Genomic DNA, 27,909 nt, shown 5'->3' on the forward strand with positions numbered 1-27,909 from the left:
AGGGTTTGGGAGCAATCTAGACTTGGGAAACTGAAAAATCATCTGACGTCAGGGACTGTAGCCACTGTGAATTGCTATCTGCTACTAAGCATTTCTGAGGCACCTATTGCAACAGTAACAGGGTAGGGGAATCTAAAGTGGCAGAGCTTGGAATCTGATGAGGTAATCTGAAGTTTGAGGTCATGGAGAGGAGGGAATATAATTCAGACTTGCTGGGAATTGTGGAGACACCATAATGTTTTGCAAGTTTAGTAAAATTGGCAGTCAGACTTTGAGCCTTGCAGATCTGGTATGCATAAAAATGAACCACGATAAAAAAACAAGAACATAATATGGACTGCAATCATTCCTTTTGGAACTCATACACTTCCTAACAATAAATACTCCAGGAAGGGGTTTTCTAGATATTTATCACCTTAATAACTGTCTGACGAAAATCTTGGATGGATTTGATACTAAAACAATGAGCACGATACAAAACTAATCACAGCCCTCAAGAATGATTAACTTAAGGAGTAGAAGGAAAAGTATGTATAAGTGCATGAACGTGATACACTCATCCCTCACTATACGAGCACAATTGGTACCCAAATTTCTGCTCATAGGCAAAAACTCATAAGAGTGACACTAAAGTCCCATTAAAATACATGTAAAAGTCTCCAATTCATTCCAAGTGTTTGTAACTTGACATAAACCAGTTGAGTTTAGGTACTTTTCTGATGTATTTGAATAGTTTAGCACCAGAAATAGGATGTAGTTTATGTATTTAGAGCAGGGATTCCCAACCTATGGGTCGGGACGCAAACATGGGTCCTATTAGATTTATTAGAGGTCACTCACTGTGCAGTTCCCAGCTGCATGTGGCTGTTAAAGCAGCCATTTGCAGTTTCTTAACACTGCTGCCTAAGTCAGATATCTATCAATAGCAATAACTGCTGGAGATGGCAGCTGTCTCTATCACTATGGACAGCAATTACCTTATGCCTCGGTGCTGAAACCTTAACACTTGAGTTAATTGCTGGGAGCAGGAGGGCTGGGGGAGCCACCCAGCCTAGCAGCCCCAGTGAAGAGGCTGTGGGAGGAGGAGGGGTGTCTAAGACTGGGAGAAGTTTGGGGCTGCACGGGGGGTTGTAAGCCTGGGGGCAATTTGGGGCTGCTGCGGGGCTCTAAGGCTGGGGGCAGTTGGGGCGGGGGAGTTAAAACCTGGCTGAAGGTGAGGTCTGCGGGACAGGAAGTGGGGGGTTTAATACAGTAATCCCTCGAGTTACACAGGTTGTTCCTGCAACCCCATGCATAACTCAAATTTTCCTGCAAGGGGAGGGGAGCCAGGAACCACCAGGGCTGGTCAGTTTCCTGGCTCCCAGTGTGGCAGGAGCTGGGAACCAGGGGAAGGCTGGTTCCAGTTTCCCCATGGCTTAAGGGACCAGGAAACTGATCAGCTCATGGCTGTTCAGTTTCATGTTCCCACCAGCGCAGGGGAAGGAACCAGGCTAAGAGACTTCTCCCTCTCTTCCTCCAGCTTAAGGGCTGTCAGACAACTGCATGTCTGAGGAAAGGGAGGGAGAAGGCTCCAGACATGGGGCTGCAGGTCTCCCCGCCCCTGGCCGGGACCCCGCTCATATAAGTGGGGGAAGTTCACTGATATAGTGAATAAAGGTAGGTATATATGTTCCTCATTTCAGTGAGTACTCATTAGTAAAGTACTTGTTAAACTTGTGCAAATGAATGAGCATATAAACAGCATGCATGCACAATACAAACCTCCTCCAACATCAGAAATACTTGGGAAAAAAGACATTCCCAAGTCTGGAGAAAAACAAATTCAAGGTGAAAACTTTGGTGTCAAAGTTTCTGTGTAACAAGGATAAATAAAATTTATATTCAAAAGGTATGATTTTAACATTGACAGCCTCCTCAGGGCCTTTTTCCTTCTGACCACTGCTCCAAGAGTAGTGGTGGAATAAGTTTATTGCTCTTGAAAGCATTTATATAGTTTGCCAATTACCTTCACAACATACTTCCCCAGCAAATCTCTCTCAAGTGTTTTCTAATGGTATAAAACATTCATTTCCAGTCCTAATGGTTCCCCAAACATTAGACCTTTGAAGCAGGTTTGCTCTATTATATTATATTATTAATTATTATTTATATAGCATGATGGGTACATATGGCAGCTTACAGACATAAAAATACATTTCTCCTTGAATATAGAAATGCCTTTTTAGCACTCATTCAGGACTGAACGTAGCAAATCTTGAACAATGTAATTTTCAATCTCTGGCCCCTTCAACTGAAGTGTAATAGCTAAGCAGAGAAGACCATGCAGTAATACTGAGGGATAGTGTAAAAAAAAAAAAAGGTTCAAGGATGTAGGAGGACAATTGGACAGACACTATCAGTTTCAGCTTTTGTAACAGAAAGGGAAGTGTGTGCAGCATTTGTTATCTCCTAAGCCCACTACCCACCATAAACATACACACTCATCAAAACCACTGACATTCTTCCTGCTGCATCTGACAAATTCCTCTCCTGAATTTCAACAACGATAAATCTTGGCACAGTGTAACATTCCACCCTTCTAGGGCCATCTCTCCAAGAAGCAGTAATAATTTCTCTTCTTCACCATCACCAGTGCTTAAAATTAATGCCATTAACCCTTCCCAACATTCTAGTAATTCATAATGGAACATTTTATGTGAACTGCACAAAGTTGACAACACCAAGAACCAAACAAATATTGTAGCATTGAATCACAATATGTCATGTGTTACTGGTCTGTTAGACTTTTGTGAGCTTAAATGTTGCAGTAGCCATAACGTATGCTTAGGAGGAAATATTTTGAAAGCAAGGCTAAATGTTTGAGGGGTTTTTTTAAATTTTTTTTTATTTTATTTTCAGGCTTTGAGTTCATGGTGAATTGTACATCTTTCCAACTCAATTATATGAGAATTTTATTTTTTGTTTCTAGTAATCATGGTTCTGTAATACAATCTTGAAAATGTAAACTTTAAAGGCCCAGAAACTAGAGGCTAAAGAAAGTAACAAGAAAAAGTCACTATGTGTGAGATGGCTGCCCTTTTGGTCTGGTCTACATGTTAGAGACTGAAGCAGAGACCTTCAGCATTAAAATCATGAGTTGTGACAGCTTAAGCTAAAGAGCCAAGTTTCTGCACCAGCTGTCTGTAACAACAGCTCATATTCTCTGTGGATTGGCACAGAAGGGAACTTGTAAAACATACTTACTATTGGGAGTACATACAATCATAACCAAGTCCAAAATAAAGAGTCCAGAACAGACATCTTCCCAAGTGAATTAAATGAGACTTGGTTACTTGCCTCTGTAGCTAATCACATGGTCCATCGCTTCTGATCCAGATGACTAAGGAAGGAAGTTTTCAAAATAAAAGCTGGATACAGTGATTCTTTCTAGTATATTTGTCCTTCCATGCCCTCTTCTCTTTTCTTTTGCCTTGTCTACACTTGCCCGCAACTTCAAAGGGGGCATAGTAATCAAGGTGATGGGAGATTACTAATGAAGTGCTGCAGTGGACAGGCAGCACTTCATTAGGCTAATTCTCCTCTGCGGCAACTTTGAAATGTCAAACTTCTAAGTGCCGGCACGGGTGTAGCCGTGGGCACTTTGACGTGCCTTTACTCCCCAAAAGTAAACTTCATCTTTCCATCTAATAATCTTCCAATTGCATTTTTAGGATTCTTTTTGTTCTGATATACTTAAAAAAACCCTTCTCATTCTCCTTAACACTGCTGGCCTGAACTTGTTTCTCTTGTTAGCTTTCTGCAATTCCTAGCTTCTAATTTAAATTCATTATGATCAACTTCCCTTTTTTTTTCCATTTGTTATATATACTTATTTTAATAACTGCCTTCACTTCCCAACTCTACATCAGGTTTAAATCAGAGTGCAGCCCTCCTTCCTAGCCAGTTTCCAAGGAATGCTGCACCTCTTTGTTTTCACACCACTGGCACAACCATCTAACAAAGTCAGAAAAAATTAATAGTCTCTGGGGCTCAAAACCTCAAGCAGGGTTGAGCTGGGAACAGTTCAGGGTAGGAAACGGCAGGGCAGGGTTATCAAGCAATCTAGAGCTCCAGCCCTCAAACTGGGTAGAGTTGGTAAGAGCCTAGGAGCCCAGTCCTTTATGTAGGGCTGAGCCCCAAACACAGGCTAAGGCTCAGGAAGGGACAAGCCCCAAATTTAGTATAGCATCCTAACTTGGCAGACTGTACACTAACACAACCCTGCTGGCCTGCCACCCCGGGCAAGGTGACAAGGGTAGGGGCCCATAGGTCCACTCAGTGTCATTATATTCCAGTCCAGGTCTCTAACAATGGAAGAGTGGTCCACCACTGGGTTACTGGGGATCCAGCCACAACACTCTCACTTAGGTTCTTCTAGCAACCCAGCCGGACTGTAGCCAGATGTGTATGTGGGCTAATTCCTACCCTATCTTCAGGGTGTTCTTGGACCCCAAGTTTGTTCTTGGTCTTCCCGGTAATCCAGCAGCTCCTCAGCATCAGGCATGTCTGGAAATTCTGTTAGCTGAGAGGAATTCTCAAGGGAGCACAAGTTATCTTCTGGCTCTGGCTTCAGGCTGAGTATATCTGTCTCCCTCAGCAATGAAGGGTCCTGTGGCACCTTATAGACTAACAGAAAAGTTTTGAGCATGAGCTTTCGTGAGCACAGACTCACTTCATCAGATGCTGCCTCTGATGAAGTGAGTCTGTGCTCACGAAAGCTCATGCTCAAAACTTTTCTGTTAGTCTATAAGGTGCTACAGGACTCTTCGTTGCTGTTACAGATCCAGACTAACACGGCTACCCCTCCGATACTTGTCTCCCTCAGTAACTCCAACTCAGCTCAGCTGTTGGGCCTGACTCGCGATATTTCCAGTTCTTGTCCTACCCTTTTGCTTCCAGTGTGGTGGGCCAGGCCTTCCTTGTTCCACCCATCCGAAGGGGTGTCTGGCCCCCTTGTGTTCAGTCTCCAAGGAGGCTACATCTCTTTGCTAATGACATGTTCTTAATCAATTAATATATTTTATTCATGGCTTTTCTGATTATTTTTTTCTCCCAACTTATTTGGCTCCTAATTGTTTCAAGTTTTCTGATATTGTGAATGTAAAGTACCGTGTGTGTGTGTGTGTGTGTGTATTATGGGTATGGATTTTATTCTGTTTTCATGGTATAAATGGGATCACAAAATGATCTCTTGTGCCTAACAACCCTTAAATTGTAATTCTTTGATCGGTTCCTCCTTATCAGGCAAAATGAAGCCTAATATAGGAATGCCTCAATTTTTGGTTTACAAAATTGGCAACTGTCATACCTAGGCATTTGAACTAGCTTTTAATACTGGCAGCCTAGGGCCCCCAGCATAGGTCATTCAAACTGCAATCCCCAAGATTATGCATCTTTTTTTTTTCTTTTCTGTACATTAGAGCTAGGTGTGGGGGGAGCTGGTCATCCTGTTCCTTGGTGTAATCGGATAATCCATATTAAACACGAATTAATCCCCCATCTTGAACTTTATCTGATAGGGTATTGATCCATAACTATTTGAGATCTTTTTTTGTCTGTGTGATCAGTGATTTGGTCCCTGGCTTACATGAACCATTCCTTATGTGCCGTATTGCCACCACTGCGGCAATCCTGGAGAAAAGTCACAAGTGCCAGGAATCATGGGTTCTAGAAATACATGGCAGTTGGAGGCAGCGATGAGCCATCAGAAATTCAAATCACAATGCTAGAGCATTATGGCTGCTCGTAGCTGTGGCCGACCTCCGTAGCTCACCCCTGCATGAACAGCTCATGCTTTGCCTCCACAATATTGTGGAGGGTAAAGCATGTCCCCACCATGACAGGCATGCTGGGGAGGCCCACCTCTACCCACATGAGGAGGCAGTGGAAGCGCCCCCTCAGACGCCTGAATGCTAGCTCCACAGTGTTTGTAAGCTTAGTGCAGGTGCTTGTAAAAATGTCCCGGCTGTGGTACATATGTCCTGTGTAGGTCCGCATCAACCATGGGTGCAGGGGATAGGCGGCATCAGCCATGCTGCAGAGGGGCATGTTGGTGTCTCCAGCTGGGAGGCCCTGCGGGGTAATGTAGATCCATTCCTGGATCCTGCGGCCAAGCCAAGAATTCCTAAACATCTGGATGTTGTAGGCTCACCCAGACCAGCCCACACACATGTCCATGAACGGGACCTTGCCATCCATGAGGGCCTGGAGCACCACAGAATGATACCCCTTGTGGTTGATGCACACATCGGCACTGTGGTCTGGGACCCAGATGGAGATGTGGGTCCCATCCAGACCCCCAAAGCAGTTGGGGAAATCCAGCTCAGCAAACCCTGCAAGGGCAATGTAGAGGTCCCTGACTTGGATGAGCTGGTGTAGGAGGATAATGTTTATGCCCCTGACAACCTTCATGGGGTGGAAGGAGAACATGCCCATGAGTGTGTGTCAGGTTGCTCCATGCCCATCTGTCCCTGAACCCACCCTCCCTCTCCTGTTCCTTCCCCAGTTCCTGCTAGGGCTGCTACCTCCAAGCCCCTTGCCCTCTCTGTGATGGGAATGTGACCTGAGCACAGCTTACATCCATGAGGATGGCCCCTATGGTGGCCTTTCCCACCCCAAACTGGTGGCCGACTGACAGGTGGCTCTCCGGGGTGCCCAGCTTCCAAAGGGCAATAGCCACCCTCTTCTGCAGGGGGAGCGTGGACTGCATCTGTGCGTTGTGGTGCTGGAGGGCTGTGGCAAGACAGTGACATAGCTCCAGAAATGTCCACTTGGTCACGTGGAAGTTCTGGAGCCAGCAGTCATCATCCCAGTCTCCCAGCAGCAGCTGGTCCTACCACTCCATGCTGGTGGGGTAGCCCCACAGGCACCAGATGACTTTGGGGAGGGGGTGCAGGCGTTGCCCCGCAAGGATGACCGCTATAAGAAGGGCTATCAGGTTGGCCTCCCAGACCTGCTGGAAAACAGCCACTAGCCAGGCCAGGCCTAGAGTCGTGGTATATCGAGGAGATGTCGGGGGTCCATGATGTTCCCCAATGTGGCTGCTGTCACTGCAAGGCATCTGCGTGGCTTTGGGTGGCAAAGCAGCCCTCAGCTTGTGCAGGCTGAGGGTGCTTGAGAGGGGCCCTTTAAAGGAACGTCTCTCTGCAGCCCCTGGAAGAGCTTGTCTGCCATCTGACCCCGCCTGCGGCATTTCCTGGTCCTTGCTGTCAAGAGAGCTCCCTGGGATGTGTGGACGTTCCCTTTCAAAAGAGCAGGCCAATCTTCAAAAGTTTGTGACCTCAATACACTTGTGTGTAGACGCACAATTTCGAAAGGTGATCTTTCGAAAGGTGCCTTTCGAAAACTTGCCTTTTGAAATCATGCTGTAGTGTAGATATGGCCTTATTATAACTATGGTCCCAAATTTGTAGGATTTAACAGAATCAGAGGCTGCATCCAAGTACTTGTGGCACTACAGGTTGGATTTCCCTGGTCTGAAACTCTCAGGACCTGACTGGTTCTAAACTAGGGGGTACACTGGACAATGGAAGGTCAAAACTGTCCCCCTGATCGCTGGCCTCTGAGCTCTCCTGCAGCCACCAGGTTTCCCTCTGGCAACTGATCTCTGCTCCGAAGCTCCCTTCCTGCTGGACCCATTCCCAGCCAGTGTCCCCCCGCCACCGCAGCCTTTGGGCCCAGCTGCTGGGCTGGCTCAGTTCCTGGCCAGCCCCTGGCTCCCAGCCACTGGATTCCAGGCTGGCCGATGCTTCCAGCTGCTGGGGCTCTCTGTCCATGAACATCCATGGTGCCTGTATTATGCCGGGGTCTGGGTTTTTAAAATACAGTAACAGGTAAAGTATCGGAGGGGTAGCCGTGTTAGTCTGGATCTGTAACAGCAAGGAAGGGTCCTGTGGCACCTTATAGACTAACAGAAAAGTTTTGAGCATGAGCTTTCGTGAGCACAGACTCACTTCATCAGATGCTGGTGACCAACATCTGATGAAGTGAGTCTGTGCTCACGAAAGCTCATGCTCAAAACTTTTCTGTTAGTCTATAAGGTGCCACAGGACCCTTCGTTGCAGTAACAGGTAAATACATTTATATTTAGGCAATAAAGTATAGGTTGTTGGAATGCAAACTTGTCTGAATATTGGAGACGCCACATGTTGGTACTGGATGTTTTTGACACTGTTTGATTGACTGAATTAGCATCCAGATCTCTTCAGTGCAACCTGAGCAGCTGTCTTGTTTGTTTGGAAGACTGGCCCTCCCAACTTGCAGGAATCTGGCAGGATTTGAGTACTGGACAACGTTACCTCTAATTTTTTCCATCCATGTGCGGAATAAAATTTGCTATGTCAGCCAAGACCTGTGTGGATGTGCACCACCAAGACAAAGAAATGCTGATGGTTTGTAGGTTCTGGGGGCATTCTACTAATCAGCTGGGCAGCATTTGTGTCTCTCCTGGGTGACCACCCAAGTGCTCAGCTTACAGGGAATGCTGATTTTGGACCTAGCTTTTTCCAGCTCTGTTGCAGTGGGACCATTGGAATCCAGATATTTCTTCTGGTAGGTGCAACTAAATTTATTCTCTGCTGTACGTACTAGCACCAGGCTGGTTCACTAGAATGAAGAGCAGAAAAGCTTTTCATCTATTCGTGAGCTCCAGTGCTGAGTTTCCTTTTGTGCCCTTGCCAATCAGTGATCAGTTGTGGAGGAGTGGCCTGCATAGGTCAGAGCAGGGAGGAGCTGGCTGGGGTGGAAACTGAAGAAATTTACAAGAAATTGAAACTAACTGAGTGTAACTCAGAGTCTGTAGCTTGTTCTCCACCTCTCTTTGTTTCTTGTCCTTTGCTTTTTTTGTTTTGTTGTCAAAGGTGCCTTGCTGGGCTGGAATTAAAGCTTGTTTGTCAAGACAAGGCACATATTAAGGCTATGTACGGGGCAACAGGATGGGAAAAAGGCAGCAGGCACAGGGTGGCCCCTGTCTCCCCTACCTCCTATCCTAGGGGTTACCAGGATAGGGAGAAGTATAGACAGACAGAGGGAGCTGGAAACTTTAGAGGGGACCTGATTTCTACAGAAGAGTCAGGGTGCCAAAAGCCAACCCAGCAGCAGCAGCAGCAGCAACAAGAGCAGCAGTAAGTAACAATTGATCTTACTAAGTTTGTATTTATTTATACAATAACATGGTGGTAATAAGTGCCAGTTTTTCACTAGGCCGTGTGTGTATTTATAAACAGGATGTGAGTATAGAGGAAAAACTTTTCAAAGAGTTTTGGTTCAGATTTTCAAAGTGCTTGACTCTCAACTTGGTCTGAGAATCTTGCAACTTACAGAGGTGCTTAAATGAGAGCAGAGTTCTTGTGAAAACTCTAGAGATATGGTTCAGAGAAAATATCTATGTAACTATGTAGAGTTACTTAATATTTAATGTAAAACATAAATATTGTGTGTGCTACATACCATAGGCTTACAGAATTTGGTGTGTATCTCTATTGCAATCTGTTTCTAAGCAGCTGTAATGACATAAGTTGTCAAGATGTGTGATTTTTTTTTTTTTTTTTTGTTAAATAGAGAAGGTCATTAACTGGAAGTTCAAAGCCAATTCTGTTCTTTTTTCACGTAAATTCAGTCACAAGAGACAGCTACAAACTGTCAGATCCAAAACTTCAACATTGATTCTGAGCTAGAGCTGATTTCCCTATCCAGTTTGGATATGATGCATGAAGGCAGGAATTGAAAACTAGTTTGTAAATACTTGACACTGACAAATTTTAAAGCCAAAGCCTTACACCTGAGCTGTAGTTTAAACCTAACTGGGATCCAGCCATCTCTAATTTTAATTTCCAGTGACTGTGATTTGATATTATGAAGACTTTGCTGTGTGTATGCAGCTTAGCTGTGAAACACCATCACTTACTTTTTTCACCCAAACATAATTATTCTTTTTCTAAGTTATTTCTAAACCTAAACTAAGCATGATATCAACTATTCTATTGATCTTATTGTCTTCCATTCTTTCAATGTGCTGCCAGTCTAAATTTCAATTCTGCCCACAGAAGCAGTTTCAGTTTCCTTTCTTTCACTGAAATTCTAGGAGCTGTGGAAAAAAGGGTGGTGCTAACATGGGAGAACAGTTTCCTATCACTAACTTCAGCTGGAAGTTTTCCTTTTTATTTTAACTCTCTAGAGTTTACTGTTTTACAGATTGTAAAATGATCTGCTGTTAGTATATATTGACTATTTAAGTGTTCTGCATAACTCTAATCAGACATTCTCAAGTCTAATTACTTCCTGTCTCTTCCAAAATTAGAAACAGGCAAGAGAGGCAATTTATGCCATCTTTTTATGATTGCTCCATTCTGGAGCCAGCCAGGGATCAATTCCACTTCTAGAAAAAAGTTAGAATAGCCTCAAAGCTGCTCTAATTAACTCCCACATAATTTTTCCGCTCAAGGGATCTCTCTAGAAGCTGGGAACAGCTAGAATGCAGAGGCATTCTGGCCATGTCCTCTTTTTTGCATGCTATGAACACTCCTTACACCTCTAACAAGCAGTCCTGTAGCACCTTAAAGACTAACAAATTTATTACATCCTTACACCTGGAAGCTTGGGAAGTCCTGCAACTGTTTTTCTAGCTTGATGCTACTAAGGAATGCGAAGAAAGAGACCAAAGTAAAATCTCAAATGCTTTCAAGCTACAGGTTAAACCTCCCAAATCCATTATTATCTCATCCAGTAACATCCAACAGGATCAGGGAGTCTTGGAGCTGGGGGGAGGAGGGGCCAGACCAGCAGTAGGGGCCCAGGGCAAGGCAGCCACAGCTGGTTTGGTGGCAAGTAGGGGAGGCAACAGCAACAGGAAGCAGTGGCCTGAGCTGCTAAGCTGGCAGCTGGGGAGTGGCAGGGACCAGACAGGAAGCCATGGCCCACGGAAGCTGTGGCCAGGGCTACATACAAAACCCCTGTCTGGGGAGTGGCAGCTTGCCATGACCCATCCCTGGGACAGGGGAGAAAACTGCAGCTGGGCCGGGGTGGGAAGCTGCTGCCCAGGGAAGCTGGGGGTGGGGTGGATAGGGCTGGGAGCTGGCGGCTGGGGAGCCTTCATGGGGAGAGGGTGTCATGAAGCTTCAGTGACAGTGGGGAGGGGTTCCCAGGAGCAGGGGCTGAGGCTGGAATGGAGGTAGAATTGACTACCCCGGTCTGGCAAAATTCCTGGTCTGGGGCCGCTCAGGTCCTGAGTGTGCCAGACCAGGGAGGCTGAACCTGTTTTTCTGTTCCATCAGAACGCCTTGCAATGAGAGGAAATCGCCTGTCAAGAACTTAACCAGCAGTAGAGTCTGTCCAATTCAGTTTGGTTCCTGGGTGTAAAACGTTCTAGAATGATAGTTTGCTGAAAGCTGAAATAGGGAAGCAATGACTTAACAGGATAGCAAGAGTTTGATAACTGCTACTTTGCTACAGTAAGTTTGTGCTTATCAGGTTGCTTGACTTCAAGCCTGCAACGTGCCGTGAGGTTACATTCGCTTGTAAGCATTGTTTTCCAAATTGCATCTGTTCAGAACACTCCTGAAACAACTAAATTAGAAAATGGTGGAAAAGGAAAGGGCAGCAGTGTAGCCAAGTGACTAAGGCTACGCCTGCACTACTAGGTAAATTCAATTTTATTAAATTGGATTTTATAACTCTGGGTTTTATAAATCTGATTTTGAGTATCCTCACTTCCACACAGTCAAATTAGTGCTGCCACACTAGAGTGGCCAGACATCTACTGTTGCAGCAGTGCATTGTGGGAACTTATCCCACAGTTCTCTCAGGCCTGCATTCTGCACCTTTCCTCTGGGCCCTGCTGCACCCCACCACTGGCAGCATTCACCCTGCTGCCCGGTTCCCAGGTCCCCACAGCTTGGGGCAGCTGGGAAATTGACCAGTGCCCCTGTGCCTGGCTTGCCAGAGGTGGGAGCCAGGTGCTGCACTGGTCAGTTTCCTGGCTCCTGCGAATGGCGGGGAACCGGGAGTCAGGTGCAGCAGTGCCAGACCGTCTGTGGAAGCTAATAAATTTGATTCAAAGACACGGTGCTTCCACACCAGCCTTCATGCAAACTGTTAAATTTGAACTTGACACTACACCCACCCGGTTATAACAAGATTATGAAATCAAAATTAGTGATCCCTAAATCAAACTAATGGTGTTTACGGTGAAGACAGTCACTTGGTACAGTCAAGCTAACAGCCTTGCATTTTAACTTATCTTGTAGCATAGATGTAGCCTAAGAGAGAAAAAGGTTGTGATAGGCCCCTTCAGTTCAGCAACCTGTCTGTCCCAAATTATTCCTTTTCTAAAAATCTGACAATGTGTGAAATGGTTTCCAATTAAATCCATTTTGAAAAAACAAATAGACCAGCTATCATAAAATCCACAGATATGATATTGACTAAATGGGAACAAAGTCCCTTACCAGGTAGGACAAAAAGTGAAAAGAAAACAGTAGAATGCTTGTTTACAAAATATTTATACTTGGCCTTTACAGTTAAAAAATACAGCTTTTTCAATCTTGCTGCTCTTCAGAAAGATCCACACTCTTCAGTCTCTGACCAAGAGAAAGTGACTTGCACAAGAACTGCATTTTGATTTCCCCCCACCCCATTTGTCTTATCTGAGACTTTTAAAGGCCCTCCAAAATGAGTCCATTAAACTGGAGGCAAGCTGCTCTTCAAAACATTCCTGTAGAGACCCCTGTCTGCTGTAGCTGCCAGAGGCTACTCACTGGGCTTGTCTACACGACCTGCCTCCTTTGAAGGGAGGATGGTAAGTAGGGTGTGGGGACTTTATTAATGAAGTGCTGTGCTACATATGCAGCACTTCATTAAGCAAATTCCCTCTCTCCTCCCCCCCCCCCCCCCCCCCCCCCCCCGCAGCACCTCCAAAGTTTTAAACTTGGAAGTACCAGCTCACATCTAGCCATGGCGCACCCCGCGGTACTTTGAAGTCCCTTTACTCCTCCAAATGTGCAGCACAGCACTTCATTGATAAACTCCCATTAATGAAGTGCTGTGCTGCATATTTTGAGGAGTAAAGGGACTTGGAAGTACCCCAGGCACTTGGAAGTACTGGTGGGTGAGCCGTGGCTAGACGCAAGCTGGCACTTTGAAGTTGCTGCGGGGGGTGGGCAGGGAAGAATTTGCTTAATGAAGTGGTGTCTATGCACTGCAGCACTTCATTAATAAATTCCCAACACCTTACTTACCATCCGCCCTTCTAAGGAGGGAGGTCGTGTAGACACAGCCACTGAGTTCCAGAATCCTCTTAATTGCAGAGGTTGTTTTAAGTTGTGAATTCTCTATTCAGTTCACAAGCAAATCTCCCACCAGAGCACTTTCCAGGCTAGCGCTATGAGGTCTGCCACCTTTCTAATTGTTGGTTACTAGACCCTTGAGGCTCTGCCCTGCCTCCATGCCCCCTGCATGTTGGCTTGTTTAAAGGCAGCAGGAAGCAGCAGCTCTGGCTCACTATGGGCTGGTGTGGGTTGATGAGTAGGTTCTTCCTGCATCTCTTCAGTAACCACACTTTTTGTTTGGGCGCCATCAGGTTGCCAAGGCCCCTTTTGACTAGACTTTCTAGTGGGGAAAACTGGGAACCTGGCAATTTTCAGTGGCACCAGAAGCCCAAAACCACACTATCTGGGTAAAATCCAGCTGGGTGGCAACCTTATGTTCCTAGTCATTATTGGCTAGGGAGTCATCTTCTAACCCTCCTGATTATTTTCAGTTAACAGTGAATGTCTAAAAGCCCAAGAATGAACAACTCATACTAAATACCAAATAATATGTGATCTCCAAACGCTGGATAACTCCCCAAGCATCCTCCAGAGAGAGAAGGTCTGGGAGTGAAAGTCAGGAAGACAGTGATGCAAACACTCATATGTAAAGTGTGAGGAAAGAGAATATGAAAAAAGTTTGTGAACATCCTGCAGTAAACATGTAGTGCATTACAAATCATTCTGTGTGTGCATTGTTCTTAAAATAGGGGTTACAAAAAGTACAGTGATGTTATAAAGGACTGTCTCATATTCACACGCATTGCGGCTCTTGAATTACTGACATTTTTGCCCAATTGGGGAAAAAAATGGCTCCTCTTGTTCGCTGGTCCCTGTTCTAACCCATCTCCTATCAATATCCCTGGGGTTTAGGGAAAAGGGAAGATATTTCCTTTCACTGGTGGCATTCAGATGTCATCTCTTGAATAGCAGAGAGCAGTCCCTCATGACTTCATTTTAAGGTAATGGGTCTCTAATCTTAAACTGTGTGATAGTGGACTACCAAGCACACATTTTGCCCACACGTGGTCCTGAACCAAACCCAAGGATCTAAGCTCCCTGCTGCCACTTTCCAAAGTTCAGTTCTGGATCCCAGATCTTTAAATTTCATAGCTTGCCTCTAAACTTAAGTGACGATGGCATATTGTAGAAAAAAAGTCTTAACGTTATAAGCTATCAGTTTAGATTCTCAGGGTTTCTCCTGGCCCTACTTGCAGACTAGTGGCTCTGTAGGAAAGCACCCAGTCTGTGTTTTCCGCAGTGAAGGTGCAAAGAGTCAGCCAAAACAAGGTCAGTGAGTTGTGCATCTCTGTTGTAGAGCCCAGCTTGCTTGTTCTCTCTCTTCATCCCCTTCTGGTGCTTGCATGTGAGTGGCAACCTTCCGGTGCGAGTACTTCAGATTACCTCATTTCTCTGTCAGTATGGTGTGAACACCAGCTGTAAACTGCAGAGAATTAAACAGCAGAAAAATCTCTTCAGTGCCAATAAGACTTCAGGGCTGAATACAGTAGTGCTTTCTTAGGCCTCGCTCCCACAAAATGCCCTACTTGGTACAACGGTGCTAATGAGCAGGAGCTAATTAAGTCTATCCCATTAGCAGGAGCAGGGAAAATATAAAGGGCTGAGACAGCAGGGTGGGAGAGAGCTGGAGCCCTGGCTGCATGCACAGATTCTGTGTGTAGCTGCTTTGTGTTTTGTTCTGTTTGGAAACTCTAGAACAGGAGTTGGCAAACTTGCTGACCCCTACAATGATCTTTAGATCTTGGCAAGCTGCAACTGCTTTTCCAGGCTTCTGCCCTGTGGCAGGGTAGTGAGCTAAAGACTTCAGTTCCATGAGAGGTGCCTGCCCAGGCTTGGGACTTCAGCAAGAGTGAGGCTAACGACACAAGCTCCAGCAGGTACCCCTCATGGGGCAGAAGCCGGTAGCCCCGAGCCTTTCCCACCCCAGTCTGTTGGTGGGAAATGGGGGCACATGGAGAGCTGCATGAGCTGCATTTTAACTGTAAAAGAGTCTCATGTGGCTCGTGAGCTGCCATTTAACCAGCCCTGCTCTAGGAGTTCCCATAAAGGCATTCCTCCTGGAGAAGAGAGACTGTGATTGTCTCTGTGCTTCTATTTTGGGGCTGGGAAATCAGAGCATCAGCCTACAACCCTCTTAGTGAAAACTCCCACTGAAATCAAATTAAGATTGCAGGTTCTGTCTGGTGATGCAGGAAGAAATAGAGTCCCAGATCCATTAAATGAATCTGCATTGCTGGATCCTTTGTGTCCATAGATCTGCTTGTAAGGATTGGGACCTGGCATAGTAATTTTCGGTTATCAGTTGCAGCCAGCTCTGTGTAATGGGAAACTGCTTGCAGCGGTGGGCCCCTTAGCTAGCATTGGCCCGCTTTGGGAAGATGTCTGATTTGTCCAATTTGTGATTGTTTCATGAGTCGTTGGTGCCCTTCAATGCACAGTGCAGCAGCTAGGCATAAGTGCCTTATGAGTGGGCACTGTATGCTGTGGGATACTTTTCAATTGCTCCTGACAATTGAGTGCAAAGTCCGTCTGTGAGTATCCCTGAAGGTGATTCTACAACTTTTCTTGGTCGTTTGATCCTTTACCATCCTTTAAGCCTTCATTTTCTTGATGCACTATTTCTTGTAAACTTTCTCTGCATCAGCTTAAACCAATCTTTCCTGCTTCTTTCCATTGACTAATGAGAATAAATGACTCTTGTCCTCTTTACAGTATTTCTGTCTCCCCAATACTTTTCTGTACACATCTTATTTTTTCCAGCCCTTTTAATCATTTGTGATGCTCTCCTGTGGACACTCATGTTTCTGTCTCTTTGGTATTCAACAAACTAAACACCAGATGGGTTTATTTAGTGCCATGGATGATGAAAAACTTAACTCACAGCAATTTTGTATTGGTGCATATACTGTAGAATTAGAAGACTTGCCCTGAAAAGAACTAATATTTCAAAGAGATGTGAGAATAACCAATCCTATTTCATTTGCATGGTTCTGCAAGGGCAGTCACACAAAAGCGCTCATGCTGCTGCTTCTGTTTCCTTGGTCAGGTAGTGTGCGAATTTCGCAACCAAAGGTGAAAAATTATATGCACAATTATCAGTGGGTGCCATCTGTCAAAATAGGAGATGTACAACCAAAACAGTCTCATGTTGTATAATGAAGGAAGCAGAGTCTGTGCACAAGGAAGCAGATTTAAGGCTACAAACGTCCAAGTCCTGTAAGCATTTTAAGTACAACTTCAGACAGACTAGTGCATTAGTAGGATACATACATAAGAGTATATATGCTTGGAATTCAAACTGAACATTGCTGTTTTTTCTTTATTTCATATATTCTGTATTTGAAATAATCTCCCTATTCCCACCTGCATAGTTAAATACTCTTTACCTCATAGTATATGTGGAATTTGTCTTCAAAAACTTGTTTACAGTTGTTTCTTTTTCAAAAAGAAAATAGCATTCCAGTGCCAGGCAGTATACTTGGACATATATCAAAGTCAATGCTTGCTCAAAAATAGCAGTCAGCCAAAATATATTTTTCTCTGTTTCTGTGGGGGGAGATAATTTCTGAAAATCCAGCAAAGATTTTCAGAGTTCACTACTTGGATCCCTGTTATATTCTGGAGGTTGGGCACCTCTGCTAGAGCTCTGCAGAGACCTTGCAAGGGAAAACTTTTTAAAAATAAAATGGTTGATTTCTTTCATTAATCACAAATTAAACCTTTTAAGTCACTATTTTGGAGCCTGCATAGTAGAAAACATTTTGTCTCCTTTTTGTTTCATGACATATTTTTCATACTCTTTGCATGTCACATTGTGAGCACTATTGATAATTTAAAATAATCTTCAAAATTAGGACATTTTCATTAATTTCCAGCAAGGCAATTAGGATAACTCACTTCCAAATCCAGTTACTCAGTAGCTCAGATTCTGCTTAATCAGGAAATTGACTGGAACATTAAACTGCCCACTTGTAACTAGGATCCTGTAAGCTTTGCAGATCGGAGTCTGACACATGGTACTGCAAACTGGCTAAAATACAGAATAAAAGAATTCCTTTTCCCCCTTTATGAAAGGAACAGTTCCTGCTTTGCCTTCTCCTTGAAACACTGCAAATTAGAATGTGAATGTAAGCCGAGATCCTGTAACTGACAGTCCAGGAGTTGACTGCTGTACCTCAACAGAACCTCATTAAAGGACACCTGTGGCAGCTGCAGGACTGGGGACTTACTTTTGAAAGAGGCATGCAAATAAGGGGAACCAAAAATGCAAATGAGGTGCAGATTTACATAGCTGGCACCTCATTTGGGTATTCTTTCGAAAGAAGAAAAGCAGTGTAGATGTGGCTCTTTCAAAAGTAATCCCCATCTTCGAAAGAAAAAAAAAAGGGGGAAAGTAGGGTTCTTTCAAAGATGGGGATTACTTTTGAAAGAGCCACATCTATACTCCTTTTCTTCTTTTGAAAGAATACCCAAATGAGGTGCCAGCTATGTAAATCTTTCGAAAAAGAAATGCTAGTGTAGATGTAGCCCCAGTAGTATATTCCTGTAACCTCATCAGTGACCTCCCAGCCTTTTGCTCAGAATATAATTTATGCACAGTTTTTGGGGTACATGCATGGGAACATCAGTAGAGAGATCAAAAACATGTTTACCTCCACCTATTTTGAACTGATAAGTAAAATAACCGAAGCACTAAGTGATAGACCTGAAGGAAGCCAAAGCTGATTTTTTTTGTCCCTTTCTCACTCTGTATCTGCCTCGCTCCTACTTTATTTTGATGCTTTGTGTGAGTTCCAAATCAACTTCAATAATATGTAAACCCATTCAGCTTTTAACATCTTCTTTTAACTGCACAGGCTTCTATGATGTTTTACTTCTTGTGCCTGGCATTGGTGCATCTGCAGCTGATGCATATATTTATGCCAACAGGAATGGCAAACTAAGGAAATGATCATTTTTATGGAGCTTATGTTTTGGATTTCATTACAGGTCTTTCTATTGTCCCTTTGTAATATAGGCTTAAAGAAATAATATGGCTCTAAAGAAGAGTAGCCATAACACTGTGAAATTTCATACCCTTACAATATGAAAGTAAATTCAAAGGCTAATTCCTATCTCTGTCTGTATCCACAATCTTTATCAGACTCATCACCATAATCCCTCAAGTCATTCTGAAAAATGAAACTACCCATAGTTTATGAAAGAAAAGATTGGAGACAAAATGCAGAAAACAAGACTAGGATTGGAGCACGTGACAAATTTGTGTCTAACCTCTCCAGAGATACACAGTACCTGCAGTCTGAGATCTGCCTCCTAAAAGAGGGGGATGCAAACTTTTTAGATCACGCCCCCGCTTTTTGGCCCTGCAGTTAGCTGCCCCCGCAACCTGTGGGAGGACTACAGGAAGAGATGCTCGGGTGGGGCTCAGGAAATGGGTGCTGGGAGGCTCGGGGGGGGGTGCCCCAAAGGGGGAGAAGTGCTCAGCAGGTGGAGGACCCCAGGAAGGTACATTATCAAGCTGGAAAGTCACCAGCTGCCCCTACCACTTGTCTCAGGGCCTCTGTGCACTCTTGCCCAGAGGTGGGGGGCGTTCCTGTGGCAACCCAGAGGCCACATAGGAGAAAGCAGACACAGTGGAACCTGTTGGGGTTGGAGGGGAACCAGTCACACTACGCCCCCCTGACAAAATGTCACACCCCCTCTGGGGGCAGACCCTCCACTTGCGCACCCCTGTCATAAAACACTGTGAAAACCTGATACAATCTTTATAGAGTAGAGCAGGTGATCTTCAGGATCAGTTTGGGAGGGTGGCGGAAGAATCTAAGCCTGCGGTGTCCAACCAGTTCTGAACTAGCCACATTATTCCAAAAATCCACTTTCTGTGTAATCCAACTAGCCACACTCAATTGGCCAAGTAGCCACACGTGGCTAGTGTGTTGGACACCATGGTTCTAAACATTCTTACATACGGCCAAATAAGGGAGTGCTTGGAAAAGCATACAGTAATATGAACAAGAATAATAAGTTGTGCTAGATAAACAAAGGTAAGTTTTTGCTAATTTGTTTTAAATGGGTCATTCATTTATTTGCAATACTTGAACATAAGAGAGGCTAAATGAACCTTTGCTCTGGCCCAATATAGCCAATCTCCCAATCGTGGCTGATGGCACGTGCTCCAGAGAGAATGAATAGAACAGGTAATCTTCTAAGTAATCCATCTCCTGTACCTCTTGCCAGCTTCTGGCAAACAGGCTAGGGATGCCACCCCTGCCCATCCTGGTGGAGAGGATTTTCATCTGCATAATCTTATAACTAGCATGTTCTAGCCACATTTTGTGATGGTGCAGTACATATGCTGTTACAGGAACTGCAGCACCTTTAGATATTAAGGACACTTGGCTGGGTGGAAAATGTTCAGTGAAGATCACAATAATAAGATAGGAAAGGATCGTAGTAGTTGGTACCATTAACACTAGCAGCTTCATCTTATCAATTAATTCACCTCCTCCTTGAGTAGGCTAGCAAAGAGAAATCAGTAATTTAATGATAGTCCCCCCACCAACTGAGGGGAAGAAAATAGTGCCGGAACTCAAGCCCCAAACTGCCCCAGCCTTTAATCTCCATGCAGCCCCAAACTGCCTCTTCTTCCCTCTTCCCTGCCCCCTAAACCCAGGACTCATCTACCTTACCCAGGAGCTCTGCATGCTCCTGCTCCTTCACTGGCCGCCATCTTCTCTGCTGCACAGCTCCCCAGCCGCCACCATACGAGCATGTGTTTGATGGCCCTCACAACCTGCAGGGGAACAGGAGCAGGCACAGTCATGGGCATGCACAGGGGTGTCTCTGCCCCCTCCCCCCTCCTTCCCTACCGAGCCCCCTTCCCCTGGAGAACCACTCTGGAAGCAGGCATGTGGTATCCCCCCTGGGCTAAGCTTGCCGGCCCCTTCCTTCCCCCCAGGGTGGGGCCTGAGGCAAGGCTTACCTCCTAGTAGCATGGCCCCAACAGTGGATGCGCCCACCCTGAACTGCTGTTCGATGGATCAGTGGCTGTCCGGGGTGGACAATTTCCATATGGCAATGGCCATGTGCCTCTCCACGGAGAGGGCTGGCCTCATCCAGGTGTCCTGGCATCAGAGCATGGGGGCGAGCCACCTGCAGATCTCCAGGAAAGTGTCCTTCTTCGTTCGGAGATTGTGCAGTCATTGTCTCACTCTCTTCCCATGATGACCCTGTCCCACCACTCCGTGCTGGTGGCGTGGGGCTGGACAGGCCAGGGGAAGCCCAGAAGCGGTGGTGTGGGGTCAGGACCCGTGGGCTGGGGTCTCCATCACCACAGGAGGCCAAGGAGGGTGGCCAGGAGGATGGCCAGCCTGGGGCTCAGGGCATGCCTGCTGGCCTGTAGCTGCTGGGGGTTCATGCCTGCCAGTTGGGACATGCAGGACCGGGACCTAGGTCTGCCTTGCTGCAATGAGCTCAGCAGGCCTTGGCAGCTTGTGAAGGGAGGGGCTGTTTGGGTGGGGCCCTTTAAAGGGCCACATGGCCAGCAGCCCTGGAAGGGCTCTGTGGCCTTGAGACCCTGTCTGCACCATTTCCTGCTTTGTTCTTCCAGAAGAGTGCAAGTGTAGACGTGCCCTTCCGGAAGAAGGGGCAACTCTTTCAGGGGCCCTTTTAGCATGTAGATGCGCTTGTCCTAATGATGTTCCTCCGGAAGATATCTTCCGGAACAGGTAGCATGTGTAGAAATGGCCAGTGTGTGGTTTTTGTTTTTTTTTTCTCCTCTTCTCTGTGTAGCTGCTTTTCCTAATGGCCTCCTGTCTCTCTCCTTCATATTCTCACACTGCCAGCCTTGTTTTTACCTTCAGTGTGCCTCTTCACTTTAATCTCTCTTTAGTCTCCTAGTACAACTGGGATCCTGATTGCAGGATTTGGCGTGGAAGCTTTCAGGAATTACTGCAAAATAATAAATAGCCTCAAAATAGTCAATGTCCTTCAGATAAGCATTAAATTGCATGACACCACTGTGATATATTCTCTCAATTTTACAAATGAAGAAATGGTGGTACTAGTCCAAAGGTGGACATCAGTAGATTCTTAAGAGCATTCATTACCTCAACAGGTGCATCTTGAAAAGATGACTAGAACCTGGAACTATTAATTCCCTTGCTTGGCTGTTAGATAACAGTTGTCTGGTGTTCATGGACAGGATGTACCCTATAACATTTTGTATCAAATCTATGGAAGTATCTCCTGCGGCTTGAAATTAAGGGGCCACGGTGTCAGAAGTGAGAATGGGATTTCATAAGCAGAGTTAGGCCCATGGTGAGTGTTTCTGAAAACTTCCTTTACACATATGACATGCAGCATAGCTGGTGAAGAAAAAATCCCTGTGTAAAGCCCTACTGCAGATTTCATACATCCTGATTGTTCAAAACCTTCTTTCTATTACGATAGAAAAATGTAAAGATCCCTATTGAAATAGAGGAGAGCAATAAATCCATAGGCTCATGTGACAGTAATTAACAACTTTCTTTCCATTCTAGTACAGGTGCATACATCTTGATACCCCCAAATGAAACCAGAAGGAACCAGATACAGAAAAGTACGTGTATTATCCAACATGCTCAAGATGAGGTCTTTTTTTTTCTTTAATCTATAATGTACCTTTTATCTGTGCTTTATGGGCCTTGCTGTTTTATCTCTGCCTTTACACTGTTCTATGTGCAGCTGTGATCATATTAAAGCTACTACAATGTAGAATCTGCAGACAGAAGCAATCCTTGTGAGCCATGTGTAACTTGTAATGAAAGAAGTGGTGGGACTCAAGCAGGCCTGTCGATATGGTGGGCATGCAAGTTGCTCCTGAGCCCAGCAATTGTAAGAGATCCAGGGCTCCTGGGCACTGCTACTGCTACAGTAGCAGTGGTAGCCTCAGCCTCCTTTAAACTACTGCTGGAATGCTGCGCCCTCCACAGGCCTCTGAGGGCTTTTTTTACTATTGTAACTGACATGGCAAGCCTAGAAATGCCAAGGCTCAGGCCTGGCAAGCTTTGGCACAAATTAAGAACTGATTGTACTTGGTAAAGGTAAATTCGATCACTGTTCAAACTTTTATTTGTATCTGTTCTCATCTGAATAAAATACTTTGTAGACATGGGGAGGGAGAGCTGAGTGGTTTGAGCACTGGCCAGCTAAAACCGGGGTTGTGAGTTCAATTCTTGAGGGGGCCATCTAGGGCAAACAGATTTTAAAAAACAAACAGAAAAAAATCCAGCAGGGGTAGTGATAGGTCCTGCTGAGAGGGCAGGGGACTGGACTCAATGACTAAAGGTCCTTTCCAGTTCTACACAATAGGTATATCTCCATATTTTAAAAAATACTGCATTTTCTGAGGTTGAACTATTTGTAAAAATGTTCCCATTAGAAACGTTGGTTACTATAGCTCTTCACATTAACACTGACTCTTTCTTGTAGAAATTAACTTGACAACCCCCCTGTCCCCCAGCTGATAACCCTTCCTCCCATCTGGGCGTCTTGAGTTTGTTTTGAAGATCAAATTTGGAGTCTTGTTTAGCTACGCATGATCAAGTGAACTCTTTTTCTTTAATACCAATGTTGTAATAGGTTCAGCATGCCACGTTTATATGGTTAAACTGCTCATGGGTGTACTATTTTCAGAGAAAATGTCCACTTAGAGAATTGTTAAGCATTCTCTCTAAGACTTGCTCTATACTAGGAAAAGAAGTCAATTTTCAGATGTGCAGTTCTAGCAATGGCAATTGCATAGCTAGGATTGAAGTATCGGAAATCAACTTCACTAAGGAAGGTCAATGGGAGCCTTTCTCCCCTCAGCCTCCCTTACTCCTCACGATGATGATGAGTACAGGGGTTGATTGCTGACCCCAGAGAGAGCAATCTTGCATGGGTCGTTCTTCGCAGAAGTGAAGACAAGCCCTAAGTCAATATGCACAATGTACGTGTGAACTGGAGTTCGTGCTTAAATTCAATATACTGAATCTTGGCCTTAATAGAGAGAACAATTACCTCACACATTACAAAGACAGTTTCCTTACTTTTGATGTTTGTAATGATCTCAGGCAGGACACTTAATATTTTGTACTCCTCACTCTCTCGCCCCCTTCAGTTCTAATTATTTTTGGGGGCTCTCTGTATTATAAAACCATCAGTGCTGTAGTGGAAATGTTATATCTCCAGGTTGGAGGAAGTGGATCTGCTGCACAAAAGCTCATCACCTAATAAATTATTTCGTTAGTCTTTTAAAGTGCTGCATGACTCCTGGTTTGTTTTGTTAGAATACAGACTAACACGGGTTCTTCTCTGTTACTATGCACAATGTAAGAAGGTTACTTCCAGTCTCTTGATTTCTTTTTTGAGCGGCAAAGAATATCCACATTTCCCATTGTTGCATATCAGAGTTTTGGCTCGAGACTGACTAACACTCTCAACTGGAATTTGTTTAAATAGCGCTTAGTACAGCACTGTGCAGCTTACAGAAAAGAGAGATGCTGTGTTGTCAGACCAAAGCTGGCTCTGTGACTCTCCTTCACTGTATCTCTAAGGAAGCGCAGTTCTTGTTTCCCAGCTACACTGGGTATGCAGTTCCAGCTATGTTAATTATGTTACAGAAGTCAACATACATTAATTCGGACTTCCACACTGTCTCCACTAGGGGATGTCGATGGGCACATTCGCTCCTGTTGACTTTCCTTACTCCTAATGAGGGGCAGGAGTCCTGGTGCCAATGTGGGCACCCTGTTAGTTCAATTTAGAGCATCCCTTCCAGGCGCTTTAAATCAAACTCTGGAAGATCAACCGCAGCAGGGTCAATCTTTCTGGTAGCAAAAAGGTACCCTAAGTTCCCATACCAGTGGTGTTATAGCAAGGGTGGGGAACATTTTTTTGGTCAGGGTCCACTGCCCAACGAAAAACTCAGTTGGGGACCACACAAGTGAGAAGTGCAATAAACAAAGACAAGCCTTCCCCCCCTCCCCCCAAGATAAAAAACACCTTGCTGACCTAGCTGCCACTCTCACAACTTGGGAGCACTGCTACTCTGTCCACACTCCAGCCATGCATGTGTACTAAGTGTTTTTTTTTAGACTGCCATGTAAAGTATTCTTTCACTGGAAAAGTAGATTCTGTTTGGCTCAACAAAGACTGAACAAAATCTTTGTAGCAACTTGTGCAAATTCTGGAATTCTGGATAGAAAAGATTAGGAGTAAATTAAGAAGATTTATTTGGCAGGAATAGGAAGATTTTTTTTCTTAGTTTTTGTTATTTCAGGAGTAATTATGCACCAATATCTTTCATAGTGTCAGAGAACTACCATCACCACATAGGAGCAGTGGACCAACATTATGTGGTTTTGAAATCCTTTTCAGTATGTTTTAATTTTAATTAAACTTTATAAGATTCAGAGGGCGATCCAGGGCTCACTTACTCTCTCTCCTGGGTGGTGGTGGGTAGGCGGGGGGTGTCGGGTATCCTCCTCTAGAAAGGGGTTGGAACAGTGTACTCCCTGAAAGTTGAGTGCTTGGGTGGTTGTCCAGGAAATATTCTGGTGCCTTCCAGATGATTAGCAGAGAGCCCGCAGCCAGAAGCATGTGTTTCTACTGGTGGTGCAGATCCCCATATGTGTTGGCACCCATAACAAAACTTATTCTCTCCAATAGTAGTAGGCATCCTTCAGCCTGCATAGACTATGGATCGCACCCTTTACAGTTTCAATTGAGGACTTCATTTACAGCATCTACTGTGACTATGAAGACCCACACGAGAGTGACAGTCCTTGCTGCATCTCTTGCAGATGTGGTGGGTGTCTGGCAAGTCCTTAGTGTGCTTTCTGTGCGCTCACTTCGGAGCCCTGGTATCTGGATATCAAATGGGAGAGCAGCAGCTCAATCTTCTGCCAATTGTAACAAAATTTGTTTGGCTGAACAAGAAGTAGAATCATAGAATCCTAGCGCTAGAAGGGACCTCAGGAGGTCATCTAGTTCAGCCCCCTGCCTAAAGCAGGATCAGCCCCAATTAAATCATCCCAGCAATGACTATGGCAAGCCAGGACTTAAAAACTTCTAGGGATGGAGATTCCACCACCTTTCTCAGTAATGCATTCCTGTGCTTCACCACTCTCCTAGTGAAATAGTTTTCCCAACATCCAACCTAGACCTCTCCCTCTGTAACATCAGACTGTTGCTTCTTTTTTCTGCCATCTATCACCACTGAGAACAGTTCCTCTCCATCCTCTTTAGAGGCCCCCTTGAGGAAGTTGAAGGCTGCTGTCATATCGCCCCTCAGTCTTCTCTTCTGTAAAATAAATAAGCCCATAACTCTCAGCCTCTCATAGGTCATATGCTCCAGCCCCTTAGTCATTTTCATTGCTGTCTGCTGAACCTGCTCCAAAGCATCCACATCCTTTCTACACCGGGAGGCTTGGAACTAGATGCAGTACTCCAGGTGTGGCCTCAGTTGTGCCAAGTAGAGGGGAACAATAACTTCCCTAGATCTGCTGGAAATGCTTCTCCTAATGCACCCCAATACGCCATCAGCCTTTTTTGGCTACAAGGGCATACTGACTCATATCCACCCTCCCATCCACTGAGTGGACTTGTAAGTGCAAAAGTTCTACACTTTTTTTATTTCTGAATGAAGTTCTTGTACATAACTCCACATTTGTGAGTTCAACTTTCATGATTAGAGATTACACTCTAGTACTTGTATTAGGTGAATTGAAAAATAGTGTTTGTTTCATACAGTACAAATATTTGTAATCCAACTAAATATTAAGTGAGGACTGTGCCCTTATTGAGATCAATATATTTTGGATATTTTCTATGTTTTTCAAATAAATTGTTTTTTTGTTATTTAACAGCACAATTTTTTTAATAACTGGACAGCCCTAGTTGTAATATTGAGAGAGAGCAGATAAAAGCAGAGAAGAGGCACAAAAAGCAGCAAGGATGGCACATCTCTTTGGAGTTCTGTGTATTTATATAAATAATATAATTTTAAATAAGTAACTTGCTGGTATGATGATGGGGGGAGCTACTAGTCTAATTTTTCATGTGGACCAGCCATTAGTGTGCGGTGAGGTATGTTCTTGGAGAACAGGCATAACTTTCCTTGTTGGCTCTTATTGCTGTATGCTAATTGTCTTCTCTTTGACTTAGTTGCCAAGGAAGAACTGGAGAATTTGGAGAGATGGAAGGAACAGCACCGGCCAGGCCCAATTAATCTAAAACCACAGAAACTGGGTATGGAAATAGAAATGAGGTGATCTGATGGATTATAAACATCCCAAATATATGACTTCTTTCCTTTTTGCTCTGGCTTTTGGAGATTTACTGTAGGTTAAAATGTTAGAGATACCAGCTAGTGCTGGGGTTTGAATGAGGACATCTCTCTCTCACGTAGCTTTTTCATTCATGAAATCTCTTCTGACTGGCACAGAAATTCATGTATTACTTTACATATTTGGTATAATTATTTAAGGGATGGAAGAACCACTAGAAGGAAATAAGTGATTTGTCTGAGCACTGAAAACTAGTTAATTTATAGTCACATATGATAGTAAATGCAGTATTAGGCTGGAATTTTTAAATTAGTGTTTTGTTTTGTTTTGTTTTTTTAAAGTCAACTTAAACAATTTGAAGGTGAGTGAGATGGCCAACTGGCACGTCCAGCCTCCTGTCTCCACTCATCTGGTTGCATCCTGGGTTGGACTTTCAGAGGAGGGCATGAAGCTGCTTGTTCTCTTCCAGGAGTACATTATGAGGTGTCCTAATCCGTGGTGTTCACAATGAAACTTACATGAGAGAACCCTTTCAGATTTTCAGTGTGGTCAATGAATCAAATTGTAAAGCTGTGGCCACACTTGGCCAAAACTTTGAAATGGCTATGCTAATGGCCAAATCAAAGAATACTAATGAGGTGCTGCAGTTAATATTCAGTGCCTCCTTTGCATGCTGCTGGCCACAGCGCTTCGAAAGTGCCGCTTTTGCAAGTGCCGCTTTTGGACGCACTCGGCTACACAGGGGTCCTTTTAGAAAGGAGGAATAAGTTGAGAGGAATGAGGGGATTTAAAAATGGGCGGGGTCCTTTAAAAAAGGACCCCCATGAAACTGAGCTGCTCACATTAGAATGAGGCACTTTCAAAGTGCTGTGGCAGGCAGCATGATAATGAGGTGTTGAATATTCATTTCAGCGCCTCATTAGTGTTCTTTGATTTGGCCATTAGCGTGGCCATTTCGAAGTTTTGGCCAAGTGTGGCCACAGCTTAAGTGTGTGGCTTGAAATTCTTTAAATTATAAATCATATCCGCTTATGCTCAAGGAAGGATCAGAAAAAAAAAAAAATGTTCTAAATAACTCATTTTGTCCACTCAAACATTTGGAGCAACCATGTCTTTGAAAGATAATTGAAAAATTCATGATACCTGATCTATAGGGAACTGTTTGAAGACACTGGATGTATTTGACCCTGAGAAGACTGGGGAGAGGGGATGTTGAGATGCTCATAACATATCTGAAA

The 27,909-nt window shown here is 44.5% G+C and overlaps 1 protein-coding gene across 2 annotated transcripts in view; it reads left to right on the forward strand.

Moving 5' to 3' along the window:
* The window catches only part of EPSTI1 (epithelial stromal interaction 1), a 100,320-nt gene that overhangs the window by 12,309 nt on the left and 60,102 nt on the right, over positions 1–27,909 (forward strand). Inside the window, exons 1-3 of one of the 2 annotated variants that reach the window (XM_074988372.1) lie at positions 8,830–9,161; positions 21,902–21,960; positions 26,550–26,633. In XM_074988372.1, the coding sequence (XP_074844473.1) occupies positions 8,956–9,161; positions 21,902–21,960; positions 26,550–26,633 (349 nt within the window). In that variant the 5' untranslated portion in view covers positions 8,830–8,955. Of the gene's footprint in view, positions 1–8,829; positions 9,162–21,901; positions 21,961–26,549; positions 26,634–27,909 lie in introns of those variants that run through there. The other variant, XM_074988373.1, reaches the window with a different exon arrangement.

Source organism: Carettochelys insculpta, chromosome 1 (assembly GCF_033958435.1).
Source record: "Carettochelys insculpta isolate YL-2023 chromosome 1, ASM3395843v1, whole genome shotgun sequence".
Lineage (NCBI taxonomy): Eukaryota > Metazoa > Chordata > Testudines > Carettochelyidae > Carettochelys > Carettochelys insculpta.